Source organism: Blennius ocellaris, assembly GCF_963422515.1.
Source record: "Blennius ocellaris genome assembly, chromosome: 5".
NCBI classification, from domain to species: Eukaryota; Metazoa; Chordata; class Actinopteri; order Blenniiformes; family Blenniidae; genus Blennius; species Blennius ocellaris.
In genome coordinates this window covers 14,108,964-14,136,023 of record NC_137654.1, presented here as the reverse complement: position 1 = coordinate 14,136,023, position 27,060 = coordinate 14,108,964, and the positions used below count along the sequence as shown (strand labels likewise).

Sequence of the window (27,060 nt, the reverse complement as noted above, 5' to 3'; positions counted from 1 at the left end):
CATTATCATACTGTGGAGGACATATGCACATTCTTGACTGAGGAAATATGCGTTGCCTTTGGCAGGAATGAGTTCATGTAGATGTTTTGCATAATCGTTCAGCTCTCGACTGTCAGTTCGCAAAGACTTCTGACCACTCTTCCATGCAAATTTTCCTTCATAACAGAGGGTTTCATTTTCTTTCCATGTCAGGCTTAAGACCCAATCTGTGGAGGAATTGATTCTGATTCAACTTTCAGAAGCATGCCCTGGCATTATCTTCACGCTCTCTGTCAAAAAAAGATGCAGAATTCAACGGTCACCAGCTGCCTCCTTCCTGAGGTATTCAAACCACTGCATTTCCAGCCCGAAGCTCCGTGACTTTGATTTAAGCATCTCTGGCCAAAGCTAAAGAAGTGTTAGATCACAAATCACTTTACATGCTTTACCATCAAAAACTTTAAAAATTCATGGACTTCCTGGGGTTTAAAGCTATTTAAATAATGCATGAAGCAAAGAATAACTTATTGCCAGGTAACATTCAGAAATCATTCAGTGAAAGAGAGAAGGGATATGGTTTAAGGGGAAAGTTAGTTAAAACCTTGTAAAGTCGGCGCTGCCTTGAAAAGTTTCTTTGTTACCATATGTAGCTTAACTCTGGAACAAATTCTTTGTGGAGATCCAACAATCATCAAACTTAATTCAGTTAAAAAAAAAAGATATAAATGGTTGATTTTGGTGAGGTACAGCGTTTGGTTACAACACATTAAAAAAATGACCCCTAAAACTGGTGAAAGGCACTGAACAAAAATGAACACGACACTTTTGTTTTTGTTCCCATTTTTTTTTCTTGAGCTGAAGTCTGGAGATCTGAGACCATTTCTTATGTACACAAAAAAGATCTATTTCTCTCGAACGCTGTTCACAAATGTGTCTAATGTGCGGTAGTGAGCACTTCTCCTCGGCCCAGATAATCCCTCCACCTCCCAGGTGTGGCGTATCAAGATTAGACAGCAGGATTATTGCACAGGTGTGTCTCAGGCTGGACACAATAATAGGCCTTTTGTCTACATGGGAAATTATTTGAGTTCAACTCATGGAAAATGAGAGCCAAAACAAAAGAGTTGTGTGTGTGTATATATATTTGGTCGGCGTAAAAGCTGAAAATCTGCACTTAAAGCACATTTCAGAAAGTTTCATTTCGAAAAGCTGTTCATGGTAGGAAATCCGAGACGTTCCTCTCCTTAGTTTCTCCCCTAATTAAGACAGTCATGTTTAGGTGTTCGAGATCCACCACAGTTACGTCTGCGGCCGACCAGAATTAAACTCTGGTCTCGCCGGCTGCAAACAAGAACTAATCTTAAAATCTGTGGAGGTGTTTTTCTGGCTGGTGCACAGATTTCTGATTATAGTCCCTTTTTCAAAAGAAAATAAAAAAATGTAGAAAAGTGTTTATGACACTCCAGGAAAATCAGTTATCTAGTATGTAAAAAGGCAGACGGTTAATTTCTGTGTATGTGTTTTCATGCTGACTTCAAATGACAAGCCTTCTGATGGGCTGGCTCGTGCGTCAAACCTGCACCTTGGTCACATGCTGACCTCTTCTGATGGCTGAAGAAACTGCAGCACAGACTGGACGGACCCAAAGGTTTTCACAATGTGGGAGAGATAAAGATACAGAACAGATGTTCCCACCAGAAGAGGTCCACTCCAGACTTTGAAAACCATTATATTGAGAAACAGAAAATTAACAGATTTTACTCTATAAATGATGGAATTTTTACAGCATGGCAAAAGGAAATTGTCAACAACTACACGGATCCTGACGTTTGCATTAAAAATAAACTCTCTTCACACAAAGACTCACAAATGAACACTGACAGAGATACGGACCATTTAATGATCTTCAGAAGTAAGTTAAACAACCATTTATTTTACAGTTTAAAATGTCCTCATGGAGGAACAGCAAAATACACTCAAAATGAAAATTGATCAAAAGACAGTTTTCATATTAATCAACGTTTTGAGATTTTTTTTCTTGTTTGTTTATCAAAAATTATAAGTGCCTTCAACATAACCATGAGTATTCAGCTTGCAGTCATTGAAATATTTACACCACAAAACTGACAAGCATGGTTTTACTTTCAGCATCGGTTTCAAATACCTCGACTCCCTGTCTCTTTCAGACTGCTGTTTTGTCGCACAAAACAAAACCAACAAAGAAAATGCGGACCCTGAAGAAAGACAAATATAAAGTGTGGGGGATACACAAGAGCACAGATTAAGGACATTAGTATTTACAGCTTGGCTCAAGGGGACAGATAAGGGGAGGGATAGAGACAGATGATCAACACATCCATTAGCGGCATGATGTCAAGCTTAAGTCACATTCTTTGCCTTTATGATCCTACTTTACCCTTTAATATTAAAAGAAAATTAAGCATGCTATAGCACATCTGTCATGAAGCGGAGGCATAAAGGACCTCGGGATGCAGTCCTCTGTAGGTACGAGAATGGTTTCAGACAGTAGGGGGCAGCACAGGACCACATATAGGGAGAGTAGAGCACTGGAATACAGAAATGGCAAAGCCCTACAGTACAATGGTTCATTCAAAATGAAGACACAGTTTCACAATGTAAAAAGCACTGTAGTAACAGAAATGGGCGAGTGAACAATACCCAAAAAAACAAAACAAAACAGGAATCAAGTCTCCCTTCAGAATGGCAAAATACAAAGTCACAATATGAAAATAGGTTCTGATCAAATGTTTTAGATACATTGCGCGTGTTGAGCATTTGCAAAAGACATTTTGGCACAGAATCCATTTTTTTAAAAAACTTTTTTTTTTTTTTAAGTCTTTTTTGCAAATTCACTCGTGGATCCTGTCCAGATCCTTCTCACTGTTCCACATTCTTGCCCCAACCCAAAAACAAAACCAAACAAAAGTCGTGATCTGTCTTGTAAAATAATTCAGTTGGTCTCTCCATGTTGTGTCAGTCTTCAAATATTTATAATATTTACAATTTCACAACGGTCCACATGGCTTAAAAAGGAATGCAAACAAAAAATAACAAATTAAATATTCTTTATATAGTCCCCTGTTGAGGCATTGAGTGTAAACTGTACAACTCTTAACATCCCCCTCACGAGTTCCTGGGGCAGGGAACACCTCGCGATGGAGAGTTGAGTTCGGAAATGAAGTAGGTACTTGCTGATGGTGAAGAAGCAAAAGCGGCATGATTGATCAGGCTGAAATGATTCTTGATCAACTTCCAGGCAAATGATTCTCTTTTAGCTCGCACAAGCATGACAGATCACAAGAATAATCCCATAACATGTAGCATTTTATACTCAAATCTGTACAGAGTTCACAATTTTTCCTTAATATAGTGCAATGACTTCTCACATAGTCTTTTTTTTTTCTCTTTAAAAAAAAAAATCACAATCACTTTTATGAAGGTAAAAAATATCCCACAGGAAGGTCTCCATCCATAGCTTCATGAGTGCTATGAAATAGAAAAGGCTATGCACAACACCTCCAAAAATGGCAAAAAGTAAATGATCAAAGAAAAGAATCCTCATTCGACCTGCCACATCCTCTGTAAAAGGTACAGTTTTTGGAATTTAACATCACTGGGTGGCTTAAGGACTCGGTGAAGTGACGAGTGGCGAGTTCATGCTAAATCAAGTCTAGAAAAAAGTAAAACTCATAAAAAAAAATATGAGGCAATTCCTGTTTAGATGCTGGATATGTCCAAAAGGGCTGGTGTTGACTTCGTTCAGGTAATCAAAACTAAAAAAACAACAATGGAGGTTCTTTAAACAGAGGCAATAACAATCATGAGGTGAGGGGAAATGCTTGAGATGCTGTTGAGAAGGTCCGGGGCCAGGCGCGAAAGGTGGCTCTCCGAAAATTCGCAAGGTGGGAAAATCTGCACCACGTAGGCTGGCTGTATATAAAAAGATGAGAAACGTGATGAGAAAGGGAATAACACCTTGTGGCGGTAACACACTGAAATGAAGAGTTAAGCCTTGAGTACGAACCTGATTTGAGCCAGGGTTGGGCACATTGATGATGCCAGCTGCCTGTTTGGCTTGCAGGTAAGTGATGAAACCACTTTTCAAGGCTTGAGTTTGACCAAGGACATCATCTTGGTCTCGACCACAGGGTAGAGCCAGGAGCAAACAGTAGTCATTTTCCACCTACCGCAAACATTTTCGTCATCAATAAAAAATGGGGAAAAATATAAATGAGATCACTTTGTCTTGTGATTCTCTCTACCGTCCATGTACTTCTAACCAATATTTGTATTTTAACAAACTCAAATTTCAGATGAGATTGTGGGGGTACTCAAAACCAAATTACTCACAGTCATTCTTCGAGCCACACTGTCCAACTGGGAAGCCTCCAGCCTCATCCTCTGGACAATGCGGAGAAGAGAGCCTCCTTCTGGAGGTGGCAGGGATCGCTGGGCGAGCAGGGTATTGCCAGAAACAAAGTGCAACTGGACAGCAGCCTGGTCGTTTTTAAGTGCCAACAGGCCTTGCCACACAATAGGATATTTCTGCACAAAGAGAACACACATTTTAGACAAATTTTCCCCTTGAGCATCTTCTTGAAGATGTTTGATGACACTGTTGGTACAGTGGTTTTCCTACCGTCAGGAGCTGCACCATGTCAATAGAGCGATGTCCTGAGTGCTCCAGCTTAGCATCAGGCCGAGGTGGCAGAGAAGTGGTTGGTGTTTTAGCTGGCGAGGGCGTTGGCAGAAAGGCTGGAGGGCCTTTCTGCAGAATAGAGAGATCTGACTTGTGAGTGAGACCCATGGGAGACATCAGGGGAGACTGGTATGGGGGTGAGACTGTACCCCCTTGAATTCGTGAAATGTGTGAGAGGTCAGAAGAGGTAGCATGGCGAAGATGGGATGTCTCGGGCTTGGAATCACTTCCACCATGGGACTGAGGCATTTTACTCCGGTTAACCAGTTCGGGTTCTGGATGGACCTGATTAAGAAAAGACATATCGCAATAAACAATTAATACTTGGTGTGCTTAAAGGACAAAAATGCTACATTCCAAGAAAAAAAAGGAAGAAATTTGACATAATGACCATATAAAAAAAAAAATTAAATAACCTGTGAAGACGGAAGTCCTTGGTTAGAGAGGTTGTGTCCTGAAAACTGGGAAGGAAAACCTCGCATGTCCCGATAAAGAGGAAAAGAGCCTGCAGCTCCTGGATGCATCAATGGAACTCCATGAGGTGACACCATAACAGGACTTGATGCGTGGACTCCTCGGATTCTACTTTCAGTTGAAGTTGGATGTATCAGCTTTCCTTCAAGTGGCTTGTGAGTTTCCTTTGCTGAAATGTCAATGTTTTTCACTAATATAGGACTTTTTGAAGGCCCAGAGATGTTGCTTGAAGACGACGTAGTTTCAGAGTTACGGGACTGCCTGACATCCACAGCGCCATGCTCTCCCAGTTGCTGATGCATGAGGATTCGCTTGTGCATGTCTCTGTACTGGTCAATGCGTAAGTTTGAATGGATACCTCTGTGATCTCCATGAATCATCATTACATCTGACTGGATCTGGGGCACCGACGTCCTGCTCAGGCCTTGATTAAAGTGTCTGGGTTCTTCCTCACTGATAGTATTGCCACTATTACTGGACACGGGCCCTTGGGGAGTGGAATGGGACTGCAAGACCATGTCCCGGATTATATTAGGCTGTTGTGCATTAGAGTGCTGCTGGGGTCCTGGGTGGGGGGAGGAATGAGAGTCACCTCGTCTTCCGTAGTTTAAACCAGATATAGGTGGTGTGCTCATCCTGGATTCATGAGCCAGTGTTTGACTGACACTATGAGGTTGAATGATGACAGAGGACTGTTCAGAGTGTGAGTGATGCATACCCGAATGATATGTTGACATTGGTGAGATGCCGTGGCCTAGAACAACTGAAGTTCCAATAGAAGAGCTGCTTGGAGGACCGGCTTTGACAAAGGGTGACGGGGAGTGAACAGCCGTTCTTGGAGACTGGGGCTCCTGCTTGAGATGGAGAGCAGGCCGATCATTTGCATTGCCAGGACTGGGACTCATGCGAGGTCCGGAGAGTGACGGGTGGTGAGGACTCATTACTGGACTGAGGTTAGACTGTGAAACAGCTTTGCCAATGTCCATTTTTTTTGGTAAAGCATCTGCAGTTAGTCCTCTCTTGCCGTGCTGCTGCTGTATCACAGCCTGATTATACATTAATACTTGAGAAGAACTTGCGGGTTGTTGAAACATTTTTACCACACCACCCTGGGATGCTGTGTGATATGGTGCTTCAGACTTGTCAAATCCATGATTATCCTGCTTGGTGCTGGAAATTACAGGCTGAGAGTTGTAGGACTGGGCAGTTAAAAGAACTCCTGTGTGTCCGTAAGCTGATGGAGCTGAGGCTACTTTTGGGATTGGTGACTGAGATGATGTAATGAGTGGGTCTTGTTTCATCTGAGATTTGGAGACAGACTGCTGAAACTCTATATCACCAGCACTGGCTTGAGGAATCTGACTAATTTTAGCCCTCATTCTGTGGGGTCCTTCAGTTTTTTGACCTGAATAGCTCAGAACAACCACACCCTCGGATGTATTGACCCTTAGGCCAGGAGTGGACCCTGCGTTGTATGGAGTGGTCTCAACGACAGAGCGCCCTCTAGTTCCATCCTCTACTATGTCCATGCCATGGCTTCGATTGTTCTCATTTGAATTTGATTTGAACTTTTGCTTGGGAATAGACAGGCCAATGCTTCTGTTACTCAGAGAAATCCGTGGAGTTTCTTCCGTATCATAAGGCATTGGAATTCGACTTATTACTGAGGTAGCGGGAGTAATTACGGTATGCTGAGTCTTCTCTCCACAATTCTGCTGAGACTCAGTCAATGGAGATGGTTTGTGATGCAGTGGCTGGGGTGGTAATGGCACTCTCTCCTGTGGACGTAACTGCCTTGAGACCCCTGTATCAGAGGGACGTTCATTCTCCGACATCCGTGGAGGCTCTGACAATGCAGATGTCACCATAGTCGTAGGTATAGAATTACTGTTGGACGCTGATACATATTTAGGTTCCATGAGGATTTTTCTTAACGTACTGGAGCTAGAGTCAATATCCGAGGCCTTTGTGTCTGGGGGCATTGGAGGGTTTGCTGAAGGGGTTCCAAGTGAAGTTGTTGCAGGGACAGTAGGAGTCACCACAGTGACGTGACATGGCGGAGCAACATAAATTCTGCTTTCTTCAGATCTCTGTGGCCAGTCAGGTGAAAGTGGCATTTTGGCAGGTCGCAGCTGAGGTACACTGAACTGGGAAAGAGGTTGTGAGGGGCGGGCCAGAGGAGGAGCAAAGGTCGGGGTACATGATTCTGCTGCTTGGGGATGTTTTTTAGAACTGGAGAGGTTGCTTGTTGCCGAATGAAAGGCTGACTCTTTCGGCACAGGCTGCTCAACCTCGGGCTGTTCTGCCTCTTTGGGCGTGTCCACAGTTATAGCACTTGTGACATCACGCCTACAAGTTGCAACGGCAGTGACCACAGAAGTTGCCACAGATACACCTGCTGTAACAGTAACTGCTTTGGAATTAATGATTTCTGGGTCTTCTGGGATTGACTCGGGTAACTTGACTGGGGAGGATTCTGACTGTGAAACCTCTTCTGTAATATTTACTTTTCTATTCGCTGCACCTTTGCGACTTCTTGATTTTTTGATGTTCTTAGTTTTGGCTTTGCCCATTTTCTTGGGTGTTTCCACTAAAATTGGATCTTCAACAGCTTTTGATTCCGCTGTTGATCTTTTGGGGCTTGGTGTCAGAGGGCCATCATCCAAGTCCTCTGCAAGAATATTGTTGATTACCATGTGAGTTTCAGGCTCCATAATCTCATTTGAGGATGAGGATATTAGGGAATCAGGGGTTGGTACAAGTGTATTGTAGGTAGGAGCAGCTGTGAACCCATCTGCATCTCCACACAATTCCTCAGCTGTAATGGAATCAATAGCGGCTGCGAGTTCAGTTTCAGTTTCGCTTGCAGGATTAGCCCGCTTCTCCTCCTCAACCTCACTTTCTGGTTCCGCCACGACGGGAGGCAATATAGCGGGTTGCTCTGCAGGGGGTTCTTTAAATGGCCGAGAGGGTTGCTCAACTGTTAGTTTGGCAATGTTTTCAACAGCCTGCTCAAGTTCCATTTGTCGTGCTAGAAGGGAAGAAGCTGGATCAGTTGGCATTTCGGGTTCAGACAACGTGTCTTCTTTTTCCTGTGCACCAACCTCTTTGCATTCTTTCGGAAAGACTATTGCCTTTGTTCCCTCAGCCTCCTGCATTACTATCTTCGTTTTTGGAATAGCTGCAGCTTCACAAGTATCAGGCACATCCTCCTCTGAACGAAGCAAACCTTTCACGTCATCAACACTCACACGGATTTCTAGATTTTTTAAACTGTGTGACTTTTCTTCAATGACTTGCTTCGCATTTCGTTTCAGCCTCGGTGTTTTCATTTTAATGCTCTTCTCAGGTTGTTGCCTCTCAGAGGAACTTGTGTCCATCTTTTCAAAATCACTGTCAGAAGATTTTGTTTCTCCAGACTCTTTTGAATCTTTTTCATTTTTGTGCCCTGCTGAGCCTGCAGTATCAACTTTTTCTGATGACTTTGTAAACGATTCAGATTCAGGTGTAGGACTAGGATTAAGCTCTGACTCATCATGACTTGGCATGTCTGCTTGTTCTGTTATCACTGTTGTGCTCCCAGATGTTTTTTCCATTCTACTTCCTTTCTTAACTGGAGTTGATAAAGTCACTGATGTCTGTTGCAGCTTCTGGGTGCGTGGTGAACGCCACCCCTCAGAGGCTTTCACAACCTCCCCAGGACATGAGGCGTCTTTAACTTCCGTGGGTTCTTCATTAATTTTCTTTGGGTCGACTTTAACTGGTGAAACATCTTCAACTCTTTTGATGCCCCGTTTCGGAGGGCGTCCACGCCTCGCACTGGTGGGAATTGGAACATCTTGTTGTGTTGGTTCTTTATCTGGCCCTCGCTTACGCATGCAGCGTGATGATTCCACTACCTCTTTGCCAGCCTGGTCAGCGCCACGTAGCTTGGCATAAACTGACCGCACATTCCTCCGACGTGTTCTTCCATGAATCAAGCTTGATTCAAGGTTTGGTTCAGAATCTGAAGCATGTATTGGTGATTTGGATGTGGGTTTCGACTCCAATGTTACTTTTGGTGCCTCCGCTCGAGGTGATGAGGTCCTTTTAAGTTTCTCCTTGTCAATTCGTTCACTTTTTCGTGTTGCAGGTTTTTCAGTGGCAATTTGGGATTGTTGTGAAGCACGCAACACTGACATTTGTTTTGCCCTTTTGCTCTTGGCTTGTCTGCGGTTTGGTAAAGGTTTTATCTCAGCTACTAGCTCTGGCATACATACTTCACTGTCAGTTTCAGTTTTTTGAGAATCTTCAAAGTGTTTTGTTTCTTGATTTTCAATTTCAGGTTCTGCCTTAACAATTTCAGATTTTTCTTCACTCTTTAAAGAGTCAGAGAAAGCAAAATTTGCATTCTCCCTTTCAAAACTGCTCAGAGAACCACCAGGGGTGGGATGTTTGTCTTCCACAACAGGAATACGTTCCATGGCCAAAGTATCTTCACATTTCACTTTCGCTTCAATTAACTCTACTTTTGTTTCAATTTCATTTTCAGGCTCTGACTGGCAGACGGGAGGTGTTATGGTGAGCTTAGGAGCAACTGGTTTGAAGTCCTCTGCAGGTGGAGAAAAGGGTGGTGGCACCTCAATAACTGCCTCAACTTTTTCTTCTTTGACAAATGATAAAGCTTGCTCTGAATGTGGAGTCAAAACTTCCTTCTTTTCTGGTGAAGGTAATTCTTTGGGTGAAGGAAGAACCGGTGAAATTATCAAGGTTGCAGGAGGGCTCCTCAATTTGTCATCAGTTTTTAATACTGGCTCAGATACTTGATCAGATATGATGTTATCATTACTCTGAACCTCGTCTTTTTGATCCACCACAACAGATTCGCTGTCAGTATCAGGTTGGGAATGGTCCTTGTCTTTTTGTTGTTGAAGTTCCAAAAACCTACTATGGAAAAGCACGATAGGCTCTTGAGGAGTGTCGCCTCCTCCAGATTCAGGCTGTGCCTCAGAAGCACCTGGCTTCGAAAAGGGCTTATTCCCTGCCGTTTCTGAATCTTGGTCTTTCCGTTCAAGACGTTGCAAACGCCGGGAATCTTGTTCAAAGATTGAGCTGTGAAGAAATCGAGAGGCAAACAATTCCTGGCGCTCTTGGTCCTGTGGCTTGATTTCCTCTTTTTTATCGTGCAACTTTTCATCTGAGTCAGTGCGAATCTTTTTCTTTTTCATATACCAAGAGGGAATGGGTCTCGGGGCTAACTCTACCTTGTCCTTGTCTGAGCAGCTGTGGGAGACTGGAAACCGTGAGGGAAGAAAGGACCAATTATCTTCTCTTGAGGAATACAATGTCTTTGCTCTTTCAAGAAGTGCTTTTGTATCCGGTGTTATAGTTTTGTCTAATGCAAATGAATAAAACTTATTCTTTTCCAAGGAACCTGAAAGTTTAATGTCTGTCAGCCTATCATCGCGGTCTCTGAGGATATAAGACAAAGAACTACTAGACTTTGGAGAAAGACGTTTGTTTTCTGCGTCATCATCTGAATCAGACTGTACTTCTCCAGGTTCTAAGTCATGGCCAAGCCGTTTGTGGATGTTTTCTCGTTTAGAAATATTACTTGGGAATGTCATTTCCATTCTGAGTGAATCAGACTTTATCCTTCTTTCCCAGTGTTGAATCAGCTCCTCATCAAGCAATGACGTCTTAAGCTTTGGAACCTCAATGTCAGAAGGCTGAAAGTGTCTCATTGTAAGGCCAAAACTGTTTTTCAGTGAATCCACGTGTGAAAATTTATCAACTGTTGTTGGGGAGTCTTTTCTCACTTTGTTGGTAACTGAAACAGAGATCTGGGCAGTTTCATCTTCCTCATTTTCAGAAAACTGACCTGCTCCTATCGAGGGTGGTACGCTATATACGTCTTCATTCAACTTTTGGGGACTTGCAAAGTCTCTCTTTGTTTTGAGCATTTCAAAGTCATAACTTCCTAACTTCTTTCGTTTACATGAGAAGTTATCAATGGCCATGCCTTGAACTGATTTTGCAGCATCGTGAACGATATAATCTTTTTCAAACTCACAGGCCTCACTATTCAGTGGGTTGTCATATTTGACAGTCTTATCCTGATCGCCAAGCTTGGATCGAAACCATTGACTCTTTTCAATTTGTTTTGCACAAATATTAGTCGGGTCATTGTGTACATACTGTTCCTCTCCATCATCCGAATCTCTGCCTCTTCCTCTGCCTTGTTCATTTTCAGACAAAGCATGTTTGTGTTCTTTTACTTCATCCAGCTCGACATTGTCATCATCTGGCACTTTGGTCAAACTGGAGCTGTTTTCACTTTTTGAGTCCTCTGAATCCATTTTAAGGTAGGGACAGCCTAATTGATGTATTGAGGCTTCAGAAAGCTCCCCATGCTGTGAGCGCCGCTCAAGAGGAAGTCCCACAGAGTTGGTTTCACAGTCTCTGGCATCTTTAGGACTGTTAATGGAAATCATCCTGACATTTCTTTCCTTATAGTGTTCCTTTTTATGCATTCCTCTTAATAATAGATTTTTATCCATGTCTGTCTCCTTTGTATTGTTCCACAGTTTATAAAGGCCAGGTCTGCTGAGGTCCTCTTCACTCATTTTCTTTTGTCTATCCATTTTCCCAGAGTCTTCAAAACGTCGTTTTCTTGCAGCCAAACGGTCAATATCCACAGAAATGCTACTATCAAATCCTATTTCAGACTTCCCGTGTTTTTTGGATTTGATTTTACCATCTTTGTCTGTAATCTCTACTAAACTGTGGATGCCTTTGTCTCTTGGCACTTTCCCATGTTTTGTTGCATCACCTTTTGATGATTCTGTGCGGAATGGAGGACTCCTCTGGTCAGCTGTCGGAGATGCCAATCTTGGACTGTCATTTCCGCCTCTCGGGATTTGTTTTTCTTGAACAGCATGCCCAATCAATTTTCCTTCTTTTTCTTTGACACGTGTTAACTGCACAACACATGGGAGAAGATCTAATCTCCCTTTGCTTGTGTTTTCCTTCGGCATTTTACTGGTCTTGCTTCGGAGGACGGACTCGGGGCTAATGTCTCTCTCAAGTTCAGGCTCTGTCTCACATGTCTGCGCAATAGGTGATGCAACTTTAAGTTTCTTGAGCCTTTGTTTCTCACTTTTGTCTTTGTCTGGTCTATCTTTTCGTCCAGCCTTCTTTTCTTTGTCAGCCAAAGTTCCTCTTTCAATTTCAAAAACTCGATCCTTTTCAAGTTTTTCTGTTTTGTTATACCTTTCAGAGCGAGTCTTCTCAAGCTTTTCAAATCTAGGTGGAGAGATTGAACTGCAGCTACCACTTCTCTCAGAGGATCGGCAACAAATGCGTCTGTCTGAATCGCTTGGTATCCTTTCAGATAGTGAAGGAGAGGCAGTGGGGCTAGCAGGACGGCGAGTGGCAATGTGGGATGGGCTTTGGCTACGCTCAATGGTCCTCCTCCCATGGTCACGTCCACGATCAGTTTCAAAACGCTCCCTCTCTCTTTCACGCTCCCTTTGCAAATAGCTGTATTTACGAATGTCTTGTTCATAAGGGTCAGCTCTGTATTCCCGGTATTCCCGAGGGTCTTCAAAGTATTGCGGATCATAGTAATCTCCTTGATATGGGTCCCATTCAGTATAAAACTCCCGACTTCTGGCAGGGTACTTCCGACGTGGATCTTCATTATATGTTCCTGGTGTTCGTACATTTTCATAATATTGTCTTTCTGCTTGAAACTCATATTGGGTTCGTCGATCGTCCCTGTTAAAAAATACACAATTTTCATCTTTAATATCAAATGGTACAGTATACAACTTTGTTTTATGTTTTTTCTAACAGATACTAAACAAACCTTCGTTCAGAGAGAATGTCATAGAAGTCTCGAATATCTTGCCCAGACGCCTGCATTGAACGGTAAAAAGCCATCTGACTTTCCTGATTAGCAAAATCCACCTGAAGAAATGAAAAAGAAATTTGTTTCAATAGCACCAGAAATAAAAGATATTTTAAAACTTCAGTTCAGACCGAATCTAGAGTACACTTGCCTTGATTTTACTGCCTCCAATCTTCCATCCCTTCGTGTCTTTGACTGCAGCTTGTGCATATTCAATGTTGTTATACAGAATAAGAGCCATTCCTTTCATCCTGTCAAATACAACCTGCAGACCACAGAGATAAATAAACTCCCAATGTTCAACAAAACACATACTACGCATAGCTAAGATGATAAACAAGCAAACCAACCTTTACAACATGTCCATAGCGGCAAAAATGACGCGTAAGAAACTGCTCAGTTGTGTTTGATGCTAATCCATCCAACCAAACACAGGTTGTTGGCATACTTTTCCCAAAGCCGAGCTTAAAAAAAAAAAAAAATCAAAAATAGATTAAGAAAATAAATTTACAGAAAAAAGCAACTTATCTTGTTTACACAAACAGTTTTCAGACATTATACAATGCATTGTTGAGAATTACATAAACACAAATAATATATAGGTAAAGGTATGCTGTTTGATGAGTATAATTCTCACCTTTAGTCTGTTGTTACCAAGATACTCGCCATCCATCTTCTTTATGGCCTTGCAGACACTGGCAATATCGCAGTATTGTAGAAAAGCATACTGTGGGGCTCCATTAACTTTCTTAATGTCGATATCCTTTGTGGACAATGACAACAAAAATTATTCTGTCTATAAGCACAGTCATCTCAAGTGCGAAGAGCACGGTAATCATTTCAATTCTGAATCACTTAACAACATTAACCTACCACAATTTCTCCAAAGCGTTGAAAAATGTTCAGCAAGTCGTGGTAAGTGGTGGTTTTCTCCAGATTTCCAATAAATAATGTCCTTGTGGCCTTTGGATGAAACTCATCAATCCTTTCATCCAAAGGTCGAAACTCGTTCTCACTTTCTGTCTCTGAAAGGGAGCGAGTATGAGTTTGTGGATTTGTTCATAATCACGTTGTTTATTACACACCCTGAGAGTCTGAACTTACCTGGTCCATTCCAGGCTGTGACTTCTATTTGCATGCCAAAAAATAGCTTCCCTTTCGATGCCCCAAGTGCTTTTTCTTGATCCTCTTGTTGGCGGAAAAAAACCAGCCCATAACGCTCTTCTGAAGCTCCGTGGATCTGTACAGATGTCACCTTTCCATGTTTCTTAAATTCATGGAACAAACCATCCTTAAGGCTTGTATCTAGAGCAAATAGATCAAATGGATGAATAAGTTTATTGGAAAATGAATTACGAATGCTGATTGTTATTCAAATGTACCGTTATTTATTAGGTATTCATAGATCTGGCGCACCGCTGCTCTTGCATAGAGACTGCTTCAGGGCTTACATGTTTCTGGAGCGCCATACAACTAACCTGTAGAGCGCACAGGAAGATTTTGGACCTTGATGCCAAAGCTTTTACGTGGTTCATCCTTGTCCAGGGAGGATAAAGGAAGTGCTGAGGGTGCAGGAACAGCAGCCGACTGCACTGACCGTGCTGGAGAGTCATCGCTTGAGCTACTGCTAGAATCACTAGAGCAAAAGAGGAACATGGACTTAATACATTGAAGAAGTACTTACAGTTTTATCTCATAGTTTACAGGTGTATGATAAGAAGAAAGTAGTTATATTTTAAGACATGGTCATGAACATTAGTAAAACTCTGAATGTTATGATTGAGAGAAGATAATATTTTACCAGCATTTCATTATGTACACATGATGATTTATTTGCATAAAAGCAGGAAATTCCTATGAATGATTCTGTTAACTTTTTCTTTTTTTTTTAGATGCAACATTTTCCAAATGATGAGGCTAAATACACCTCTCTCCTCCCAATTTCACTGTAATATGGTGCAGCTGCTTGAAGGCAGATTTACGCAAGGCAGATGAATTCATGGCTGCCTCATGCACCTTTTTCTCAAACGATTCCCATGTCTGTCTCAGCTTTCTAGGCCCTCTGCTGTTTGTTTCCTTCTCACTTTCTCCTCCTGTGCTCAGACACTCCCGGAAGTGCTGCTGACGGTGCCTGGCCTGTGGGAGTGGGCAGGCAGCCAGCACTGGCCAGAAATTTCCAGTTCCAACTGGATCTCACGGAGGGGGGGAGCCATTACCCATACACAGAGGTAGGCAGTGAGAAAAATATAGCAGCCGTCTCCTGAAATTCCCCCCATAGCACTTCCTCATTGAACCACATGTGTCGCTACATGTCATTCAGAGCCGCAGACCATTGTGTCCAAAGGTAGAAAATATATGCAAGGGAATAAATCTACAAGGACTAAACTGCAGAGATCTCCTATTTTAGATTTTTCTTTCCTTATTGTGTTTCTTTGCCAGACCTTGGATGAAAATCTAATTACTATCAAATGTAGCAACACATAACTTGTGCACAAAAAAATAAAAGCTCAATGTGCTTTTCATCTTCAAAACAAACCAGATTTAGCAGCATGATGAAATTCACAGCTACTGGACATTTGACACCCACACAATGCAATGAAACCAGCAGAACAGTATAAGGAAATCAAAGCATTGGTTTTGTCTGTTAAAATGGAAAAAAGTGAGTTTTGGTAAAAAAAAAAAAAAAAAAAAAAAATTCAATTTCTTAGCTTCCTTGTAACTGACAGCATTGTGAGGTCCACTTAAAGAAAAAATAAAAAAGACAGATAAAGAACATTCAGTAGAATGAACAATAATGTGTAATAACATAGTAAAGTGCCTTGCACTATACGACACAATGTATGCAAAGTACAGGGGAAATAATTCCAGTCAAATTGTAACAACATTAAATTCCTTACATCACTATTAAGGTAATTTCCCAAACTTTGAACCTTGTCCACAATCCACTCCTCACCCAACAGCTTTTTACACAAAGCTTTGTCATTTGAAACATTCACCAATGATTAGACAGAAGGACAAAGTACCATTTCTAGAGAGGAGTGTCATACATGCAGTAAACTTCCTTCTCATGATGTGCCTTTGAAATAACTTCTCAAACCTGCAGATACGTGCGTCACCTGCCAGGTGGCGCCTCAAAATACAAATATAAAACTAAGCCTCTTGTTCTAGTTGGAAAACATATCTGTCTGCTCTTTTTAATACAGTTAAAGGAGCATTAACAATGTAAATAAATTCTACTCGCATCTTTGTTTTCTGACCAAACATTAAATGTTAAGCTATTGCTAACTAACCTTTTGCATTAGGAGATGTTAGCCAACCAACTGTTTGTTGTCGCCAATGAAAGATATCAAGTTCACACATTTCACACAAGTCTTAGCATGTTGGCAAAAAATGGTGTCTAATGGTGCTGAATAACCGAATGAAGTCAGCACATGGCGATGTATTTAAATCTTTTTCCCATCACAGCATCAGTGAGTCAAATCTTAGTGGATTTCCCTGTATGGAAATCCAGAAAGCCAAAGACTGGGATGCCCAAAAGTGAACCACAGCCATGTGCAAAAGTAGAGATTGACAGCGGGATTAAACTCACCTGCCACTCGTACTGCTGCTGGTACTGCTGACCGAGTCAGAGCTGGAGGAACGGCTGCGAGAACCCGACCCGCTGTGCGACCGTGGAGGACGAGCAGCCTGGCTCACCAGTCTCTGAGGCGAGGGATTTCGCGAATGCGTCGAGTGTGGAGACCTGCTACGACTGTGACGGTACGACCGCTCCCCGCGCCGGCCCCTGTCCTCACGGTAAAGGTCCCTGTGCACCACACTGGCCAAAGTAAAGGGTTCCCTGGCACGAGGTTCATAGCGAGGCTCCGGCGTCTCAAAGCGACAAGGACTCCGGCTGTGTGAGCGGTAAAAGCCAACCCCGCTGGACGTGGATCCTCCGCTCCCTCCAGTCGCGGCCGCTGCTGATGCACTTGTTCCCGCGTTCCCAGCAACGGCGCTAACTATAGTTCCACCGACTCCTGACGGCACAGTCGTACCGCTTCCACCGGAGGTGCCAGACCCGCTCCCAGCTGCGTTCAGAGTCCTCTCTCTTGCATCGCGGTAATAGTCTGTTTCGTAGTGTCGCTGACGGTCAAAGCTGCTACCGGGACGCTCGTGATGTCCGTAGGCACTGTGATCGTACGCCCGATCCCGAGTCTCCGCCGTCCTAACAAACATGAAGAAAGAGGAAGTCATGCCACCGTTGCATTTCAGAGACTTAAGATGGCTACTAGTATTTGACAATGGGGGAATAAAAAAGACAAAATATCAGGTGTCTCAGTTATAATTGTAGTAATGAGACACTGAGAGGCTGGATAAAGATTTTTTGGGATAAAAAAAAAGAGATTTTTTTTTCCCTCTCTCAGACTACAATGGATTCAAATAATGGACTGTTTAAATGTTTTTGTTTTTGTTGTAAGTCAAACTAGGTATGCCAGGGAGATTAAATGTATCAAATGCTTCCAACAACATATACAACATATTTCTACATATTTCTTAAGTCTCTGGGTTTCATGTCTTTCTACGAAGATATAACATTAATAAGTTTGAGTTTCTTTGAATGCAGCTCTACTTCCATCATTCAGGATCGCAGAACAAGCAGCAAAGACATACTTGGACACTACTCTAAGATAGAACTAACTGAAAACACAATCAACTGAGTGCACCAACATCTGATTTTCTTTTTGTCCAAAAAAATTATAAATAAAAAAATGTGCAACGGCTGTGTAACTGATGAGAAACATGTTGATTATTTCAAAGCCTAATCGGAGGTTGTAACAGTTTTGTACAAAAATTGCTTTTAATGAAAGGCCTGGCAGATTTATGTATTTATGAACTGTCAAGTCATTCTGGTCTTGTTACATTCAGCAACTATAACAAAGCCACTTCTTCCAAGCCTTTTATCAGTCTTCTGAGAGGCTTTGTTGAAGGTTTTTGGAGGTGACTTTCGACAGGCCTATTGTTTACAATGTTACACTATTTGACACTGTTTGTTCTTCCGGATCAAAAAACAAGGAACGCTCTTTCAAGCATCTTTTGTCAAGACACACGTAAGAAACGGTGCTAATAAGGACAATCTGTTCAAACCTGAACACCCTCTTTCTGAATAAAGCAATCACCATTCAATTTGGTAATACAACTGCTGTGTCATTACCGCAGTCATATTACCAAACTCACCATAATGAGCGGGACAGGACAGCAATTACCACTGTTTGAATTCAGATCAAATTATAATAAGCAAATTAGCCACGATGTTCAAACACGGGGCTGAATATGGTTTAATAAAATAAAGAGTTACAACCCCCCCCTTAAACTAGTACTTTAAACAGAAAACTGTGTTTTGTTCTTCACTGAGTTTAAACGGGAAGGTGAAGAAACACAAGAGTTGGCTTATATTAGAATGTAAACCTTCCACACAAATTAAAGACAATTTTATGATTAACTATAGAGGTTCATTTATATAAATGTGTGGCATTACAATACAGGAAAGATTGTGTACATCCAGTGGTATATGTGAGATTTGTTGGATGCAGTCCAGGTTTTACTACGAAGCAATTTTGTGCAACAATGAGTGTAAGAAGTAAACATTAGAAAATATATATATACATCCTTGAATTAAAAACACTGCATTGATGAGATTATGACTTACATTCCATAGTATGTAAACTATGTTGCTTTAGATATGCTGATAAATTAACAGTGAGCCAACTTTATGTCACTAAAATAGTCCTGAAACAAGAAATTGTGCTTGTCAAGTGTTTGAATCGTTAACAAGGGACATGGAGGACATACTGCTACATGGCAGCATTGTTATATCCTCAACTTCATTCTGTCTAAATACAACAAGCAAGAGAACAGTTACTGGAAATCTTTGAAAAGTCGGTATTACCATTTTATATATATATTTCAGGGCAAATCTGCAGTCTATATAATGCGATGAATGACATCGCATTCTATGACATCGTAATAAAAAGGAAAGAAAATGCCGCCTTAAGAAAATACATCTAATTTGGCAAGTTTTAAAGGGAATTTTATGTTCATTCTTCTTTTTAGATAGAGATTATAGCAAATATTAGAAAGGCGGGAGAGAAATATAATTGCAATGTAATGAATTCGATTTGATTCAGTTATGATTCTCATATACAGTTTTGACATTTTTATAAGCCTTTTCTACCAGTGTATGAACTATTTCTTGCTGCTCTATGCAAACGGAACATGATCGAAAGCATATTTTAAAGAGAGACCAGTGAAGTTGTTTAGAATTAAAGTGAAGTCCACATCAGGTTTTAATTGATAATCTTAAGAAAAAATAACTGATGGTAGCAAAATGTATGTTCTTTAATCCATAAAGTGCACTTTTTTTTTGTTTTGTTTTCAAATGTCAAGCTGTTTTATAATATCCCATCTTCAATTTGTGGGAAATTGTCAATCCTGTAATCGCTAATGCATGATAAATGCAAAGCATTACATTTAATCGCTCTGTTTTTGCGACCAAACAGTTACATTTCTGATCATTTCACGAAAATAGAATCAGAAAATAGAATCTGATTCTTTAAAAAAAAAAGAAAGAAAGAAAAGAGAGTTACATGAGCAACAGCTCAGGCTGTAATTCACTGAGCTTTTAAGAAACCATCTAGAATAAATGATGCGTTTTTACATTGAGACTGCTGCCTTTCTCTGAAGATGTATAATGTCTTTCACTGCATCACTGGAGCTCTGTGATAACCTGAAAGACAATTTGGCAAACGGTGTATAAGGTAATATGTCACAATCATGTTTGCATTACCACACTTGTGTGGACTATAAGAGACTACAATCCCTCCTTCAGATTAAATCTCTGGTGAAATAAAAAAAACATTTTTAAAAACCTTGTTGGTCAGAGTATCCTCTGCTTTGTGTGATGTGGTCCAAAATAGAAACAGTTATCAGGGGAAAACGACATAAATATGATCTTATGACGTTCACAATATTTCCGGGCTTAAATGAAGTCTTGCATTTCGTATTCTTGCCATGGGACACGAGAACAAACCACGTTAACGGACGTACAAACTGTTCTGAACGCCGAAGGTAAATTGGATTAGGAGAAATACTCTACGTCTGTATTTTACTGCGCTATACATAAAAGTATGGCAGGTCAGGGGTAAATTCTGTTTCAGCTTATTTGATTTAATCGTCTGTGTGCTGGATTCATGAATAACATCTATGGCATAACGACGTCTGCTGTGAAATTGATGGATTACCTTGACCCCTAGATGCTCTCGAAAATGCTAATTTGGTGGCGCAGACTCGCTGCTCAATAGATACCCTTCAATTTCACTTCAATTTCACTTTACACAAATCAGGTCCTACATTATTCATAGAGCTTAAAAATAATTCAGTTAGACTTTTTTTGGGGGGCAGAATTTCCATCAGTGTTTGATTATGAGTCTACTCCGGCTCATGCAAAGCACGTCAACCGTTTCGGGATTACGTGAACGGCATAATTATACAGCTGCATTCCAGCAGCATGATAATAAGGCATCTTATATGGAGGCTCCCTCATATGGGTGCAACGCATGCATATTTATTTGGAAGTGCCACGGGTAGGTAATTATCAAATCTCTGTTTCCCATTTACAGTTTAACTGTAGTCGTTGGGCACCCTGTGGTGCTGAACTTTAACAACGCATGTCTTTTTAAAACATGATTCATCATCTCCTGAAAAGGAAAGGGGGGAGGGAGAAACACCGACATCCAAATAGAAATACTAATTATATTTAAGCCACTCCAGTGAAAAATATTATTTTTAATTCAAATAAATTCACCAAACGGATGAAGCAATGCTGTAAACCCAGTGATGCCACGAAGCATCCTGATCACTGACACACAACATCGCCTGTAGCCATATGATGAAACAATTAAAAGGAATAGCTCATAAAATCTAATAAAAAAAATTTTAAAAACCTAGCAAGAGTGAAATGCTAAAACATAAAATAGATGGAATGTATAAAAATTGGAGAGCCGCATCTGTGACAGCCTCTGAGGAATTCACATTCTGCTCTTGTCCAATTCCATCAAGGCAATTACTCATTGTTGGAATATGCTTTTTTTGGGAGGGACAAAGTCCATAATGAATTCAGCATCATGCTTCTACCGAGTTTGAAATTACTTGAAAACAAGTCTGATTAAAAAAAAAATTTGAACATTTGATCTTCAGTAATATTATTATTATTGCACATTTTGGATGAATTTCAATCATTTAATAATTATTAATCCAAGGAACCCGTGACAAACCTTACATGATCCTGAATTGGTGAGGTCATTTATTGTTGTTTTTTTACTGTTTTTAACCGTTTGAACTCATGTTCAAATACATGATCATTTTTCTAGTGCTTTTCTCTTTTATGCATGTTATGCCTTTTTGCACATCTTCTAGAAAGTCCCTCCCACGTATCTTTGCACACATTGCAAATGTATGTGAAATATATTTGGATTTGAACTCTTGCAAACATTTCCCTATACTGAGGCTGTTTTCTGTATTTTAGAAAAGAGGATTTTTGTAGTAATCATGAACAACAGCAGCAACACAAATCTAGTTTTTTTTTAAAAACAGGAGAGCAGGGGACGGGAGCTGAGGTGGGGTCAGAGGAAGAGAAAGGAAAAAAATACAAGGTAAAGTACAATTTTCAGCTTGTAGACATACAGTATTAACATACAGGCAATATTAATAGTCTATGCACCAGCGATGTCGGTTAGTGGGGAAAATGGAGAGAGACAGGGGATCAAACTAGGGGGTTAGAGAGGACAGCTATATAACACAGGGCAGGACATACCAACCTTTTGAGAGAGTGGTAACTTGACCTATAATTCCAAATACAATTTAGTGAGATAGAACTTTGTGAGCAAAAAAATGGGCAAAAATGTTGAGTGGAGAAGGGGGGGTAAAAAAAAATGCTGAAGCAAAATCGCTCATGATAGAAAACGTAATCCTCGTCTTCGGGGCAGGGGACCTCGTGCACTGATGAGCTGGAGTGTTCGCTCTACATAAAATAATCAAAACATAGTCCAGTCTTGTACTGATCCAAGTCAGGATGACTTCTAATGCTGGAAAATGTCACTGAACCAGAGCTGCAGTTCATTTATCCATCCAAACATGTGGGGAGACAACAACAACAAAAAAAACAACATGAGTGCTCGAGTCCAGGAACAATAAATGCATCATATCCAGGATCCCATCTTCAATGGTATGATTTCCCAGCAGGAGCACTGGAAGTATTAAAAAAAAAAAAAAAAAAAGAAAGATCTTGTATCTTCTTAAGTCTTACATGTTCCACTTTTAGCCACACTGTCCAAAGCAATAAAGTAGTACCATTCCTTTAGTGGATGCAGAGAAATCTCACACAATCGAGATGTCTCGCAACAGTAATCCAAGTTCTTGTTCAGTGGCACCATATTCATCCCAATGCTGGAGGATAACTCAGAAACTCATTGATGTTCATGTCCGTGGTCTATCCGTGGGTTTCCTTTCAGAAGCAGGAGAGCCCGAATGCTGTCCAAGCCTGTGCTGAGTCAGTGGGAAACGCAGCTCATGGGTGCAACTCAGTCCTCGGATTCTGTGTCAACTGTATCCACCGTTTAGTTATAGCTCCACGCTAAGAAACAGGGCGAGGTAATCCACAGGTTATCTCCAATAGCACGGTGGTACAGTCCTCCAGTCCCCAGTTTCCAGCAGTCGTCTTTGATTTGTATGATCCACATGTAGTCCGTGCAGAAAATCTGCCAGTCTTGAGTCGATGAAAAGTCAAAAATAATCTCCACAAAAAAATAAGAGGCAAGGTGAAAACGTTTGTTTGCTCACTCTACTGAGTTCGATCTCCCAGTATTCAATTTGTAATGCCCTGATATTTGATATAATCCCAAATAAAAAATAAAAAAAAATTAGGGGAAAAAAAAAAAAAAAGAAAATACCAAGAAAGCAACCCATACCTTTTGCATGACCACATATCCTTCAGGTGTCTGGCCAGTGTTAATCCAACAGTGGGGAATAAATATCCTGAGCAGGTTATCCACATGACTCCAGCCCACGACAGAAGTGCACACCTCAGTTAGGCGCACATAATTACCGAAAACCAAATTACACTAAATCCAGACAAATGGTGTCTTTTACATATAATGTATGCTCTTGGTTGTTTTGTTAAATGAGGAAAAATGGGTGACATTAATCCACCGAGCAGGGAAACGTAACTCCAGATTAGGGGAATCCCAGGGATGGCCGTTGGACCACTCTCTCTCTCTTTTTTTTCCTCTCTGTCTCCCTCTTTCTTTCTCTCTCTTTCTCTCTCCAGCATTCTCCAATAATCCCGGGAAATTTTACGAAATCCAATCTTTGCCCCGTACCTTCCACCAATGATATATCCGCCTCATAGAGATATTTAAGCTCACCGAGATAATCCCCAACAGCCTTTTAAACTACCAACTATCCATTTAAATACCTGAGACACTTGTGTACAAGCAAGCACTTCATTCACTGAATAGCTCAGTGTCTACCTGTAGGTGTACGTCCAGGAGAATTAGCCCCACTCGGGGGACCACGGGAGGGCCCCTAAAGGGTTTCACTCTTGAGCATGAACTCTTTCTTTCTTCTTTAACCCCAAAAACAAGTGAATGAAATGGTGGAAAGATGCTTGGCGGTAAGGTGTTGACTAGAAAACCGCAGTTCCCCCTGCCTTCAGAGAAACTTTGTCCACTTACCCGTCTAGTCTGCGTTCATAGCGTCCATCTCTGTTGTGGAGCGACGTGGGGGGCCCATACACGGCACCCCCTGCCGCCCTTGTGAACCCTGATACATCCCGGCCACGAGAGCCCAAGGACAGACTATCGTCCAGCCCCCTCGCCGCACTAGGAATTGTGCCGGGTTCATTGTAATCAGTGCGCAGGTCTCTGTCCCCCATCTTGTTGATAGCATTGTGAGCCTTCTGAGCACTTTTAATGTCCACAAAATCCACAAAGGCCGCAACTCCACCTTCTGAGCCCCGCTTGGGCAGGACTTTGACACTCTCCACCCGGCCATATCTGAAGCAGAAACAGTGGGAAAGAATGGCAGTCAGCTACAGATACATTGAGTCAGTGCTTCTGCATTTTAAAACAGGACATCTACTTTTAGATACAATTAATATATCGACACGTTTACAGATGCGAAGAAATGTTTTTAAACAAGCACGCTGTGATGATGGCTTCTGTGTGTATCTGTGTGTTGGGAAGTAAGACTTTCTAACAAGGCAACAGTAACCCAGCAACTAGGACCTTGGCCATGGCATGTGATCAAAAGCATATACATCGGAATACCTTATAATATTTATATATTTTCTACACATAGCAACTGGAACAATGTGCAAATGTGAAATAATGAGGCAAAACTGTGAAGCCAAAAAAGAAAATTGAAAAATAATCATAAAGTGCCACAAAAAATGAACGTTGTTTTTTTTTTCAATTTCAGAAATTAAAGACATTTTTTACCATTCTAATAATAACAAAGATAAAATAATAACAATAATCTAATTAAAAAAATAAAATGTATATTTTGGTTGTACTAGATGAGTAAAGGAGTGCCCATCTCATAATTCCCTTAAGAAGCTTGTAAATGACAAAATATATCATTAAGTGATATTCAACCGACAGACAGGAAGCCTATTACACAGAATTTACGAGCCCAGTGTAGGATTACAAAGCTCCCCCCCCCCCTCCCTCACAGTGTATTCACCCCCCTCCCACCCCTCCCACCCCCCCTTCTCTTCTTCCTTTTGCTGTCCGGGAGAGACAGCAGGGTGTCCATAAATTTATTGGCATGCCAGTTCTCAACATTGAACAGCCCCCGACGCCATTTTAGAAAAGCTGTTCACACTGCTTACTCATTCTGCCGTCCCCCATCTTCAATGACTTCTATCACACATTGAGGCTGTCATGCACCTGCACACAGTCTCCGGCTACCTCTGGGTTACCGCCGGAGCGCAGCGGAGAGAGAGGGGGAGGCAGCTCGGCGCCTTAAAACGCACCACAGACGCCGTTTTCTCTCCTCTTGTGCAGGAGGCTGTCGGGTCACCATCCCCCCCCCCCAACCACCCACCCGTCCGTCCACCCACCCCCCCCCCCCCCCCCCCCCCCCAAAAAAAAGAAAAATTACACACGTCAATGCACGGGTTTATGTCAATAAAACGGCACATCGGTGGCCCGTTATTACGCGTGGTGAAAAAAGAAAAAACAGGCTGCATGAATCAGACATGAAGCGTATTTGTTGTAGTCTCTACTGGCAGCATCACCGTGAAAGATGAGAAACACGACAGCGCTGGATTGCATGCAGAATGGTAGAAATTATATATGTAGAAAAAAAAAAAAAGAATTGGAGGATGGATTTTGGTTGATTTTACTAGATGTGATTAAAGGGGGGGGGGTCATTAAGGAGCTGTGGCGACACCTGCACTGTCTGTCACAAAATAAAAACGCAATGCTGCTCGTGAATGTAAAATGTGTTTGTTTGTTTGTTTGTTTTTTCTGCTACACCTATGAACCGAGGATCAGGGCTATTTCCTTGACAGCCGAGAAGAGAGGCGAGAGCGCGCAGGCAACCGCGACGCGCAAACAAAATCATATTTAATCTTTATTTTTATTTATTTTTTACCACCACCCCCACCAGACAATAGTGCAAATGGGGTTTTGCGTCTAATAAAAAAAGTATATAAGACGCTGTTTGCACGGCGAGGTAACCGCGTCGGGTGCGTGATGCTGCCGGATCGAGCTGCAGGCTGCAAGTCAGCAGCTGCGGGAAGCGACGCCGTTCTTCATGTGGCGGAGAACAACCATTTTCTGTGTTCATGCGTGCACAAGGTAAACACAAGGAGCCCACGACGACGCTCCGGTGTTGCACATCAGGCAGGACGCACCAAAACGAGCCCGCTCAAATCTCAGCGGATTTGTATTTATTTATTTATTAATTGTTGTTTTTTGTTGGGGTTTTTTTTTGCAACCATGTTGCAGCCCGATGTGGCGTCAAGTGACAGACTGACTTTCGTCTTGGACAATCTGTCCGTACAAAACGCTGCTGGTCCGGTTGGAGGGGCAGAGAGAGAGAGAGGGGGGGGGAGAGAGGGAGAGAGAGAGGGGAGCACTGCACGGCACGATCAGTCACCGTGCTCCGTGCACAGGTGACCGGACAAACTCGGAAAAAGTCCAAACTTGGCTGGACTTCGTTTTTTTGTCTGCGAAAAAAATAAATAATACAAATAAATCGGGTGTGCAGACTGTTCAATGCGCTGCTCGTCCCGACAACCGGGTGGGCTGAAGTTTGTTTACAGTGTGTCGTTTCTGTTTCAGCCAACGATGCAGATCATGCGTGTCCCAAAACGGTCACCGGCTGCAAAAAAAAAAAGTGTGGGGCTGCTTGCAGGCTGGCTTTGGATACCTGCACAACTACACGACATGTAGGGACACGTAAAGTTCTCACCTGCACCAGAACCTGCTTTGAACGGCTCTAAGCAAAGCGTGCAGATTGTCTTTACTCCAACGCAGCGGAGCTGCATATGGAGAGCTGACAGCCCCGCTGCCAAATGGGACTTTGCTACAGGGGAACCTCCTGCTTCATCCCGACTTCACTAAAAAAAATGTGACACAACAGAGGGAGATGCTGCCCGTGCGCTCTTCCTTACATTCACGCACACATTCACATACACACACACACACACACACACACACACACACACACACACACACATATATATACACACACCGATCGCTCGTCAGTGTTTTCTACTCACCGCTTGAAGTGCTCAATGATTTTCTCCTCTCGTACATTTTCGGGTAAATTTCCCACCCATAGATGTCTGGTTTCCCGGACCATACTGTGTGCTCCTGCTCCCCGATCATACAGATGAGTTTGCTCTGTCAGCCCCTCCGCGTGCAAAATACAAAAGGTTTGCAAAATAGACGCC

General features: G+C 41.9%; 1 protein-coding gene across 1 annotated transcript; it reads right to left on the bottom strand.

Annotated features, from left to right (window-relative positions):
• Positions 1-1,892: 1,892 nt before the first annotated feature.
• Positions 1,893-27,060, bottom strand: spen (spen family transcriptional repressor). Its single transcript, XM_080496057.1, has 15 exons — positions 26,887-27,060; positions 23,831-24,151; positions 16,654-17,268; positions 14,543-14,700; positions 14,169-14,369; positions 13,938-14,089; positions 13,702-13,827; positions 13,415-13,528; positions 13,216-13,329; positions 13,023-13,123; positions 5,116-12,931; positions 4,640-4,984; positions 4,351-4,545; positions 4,025-4,183; positions 1,893-3,930 (listed from the first exon to the last, which is right to left on the bottom strand). The coding sequence occupies exons 1-15, from the start codon at positions 26,967-26,969 to the stop codon at positions 3,799-3,801; spliced, it is 10,632 nt and encodes a 3,543-aa protein (XP_080352183.1). The 5' UTR covers positions 26,970-27,060; the 3' UTR covers positions 1,893-3,798.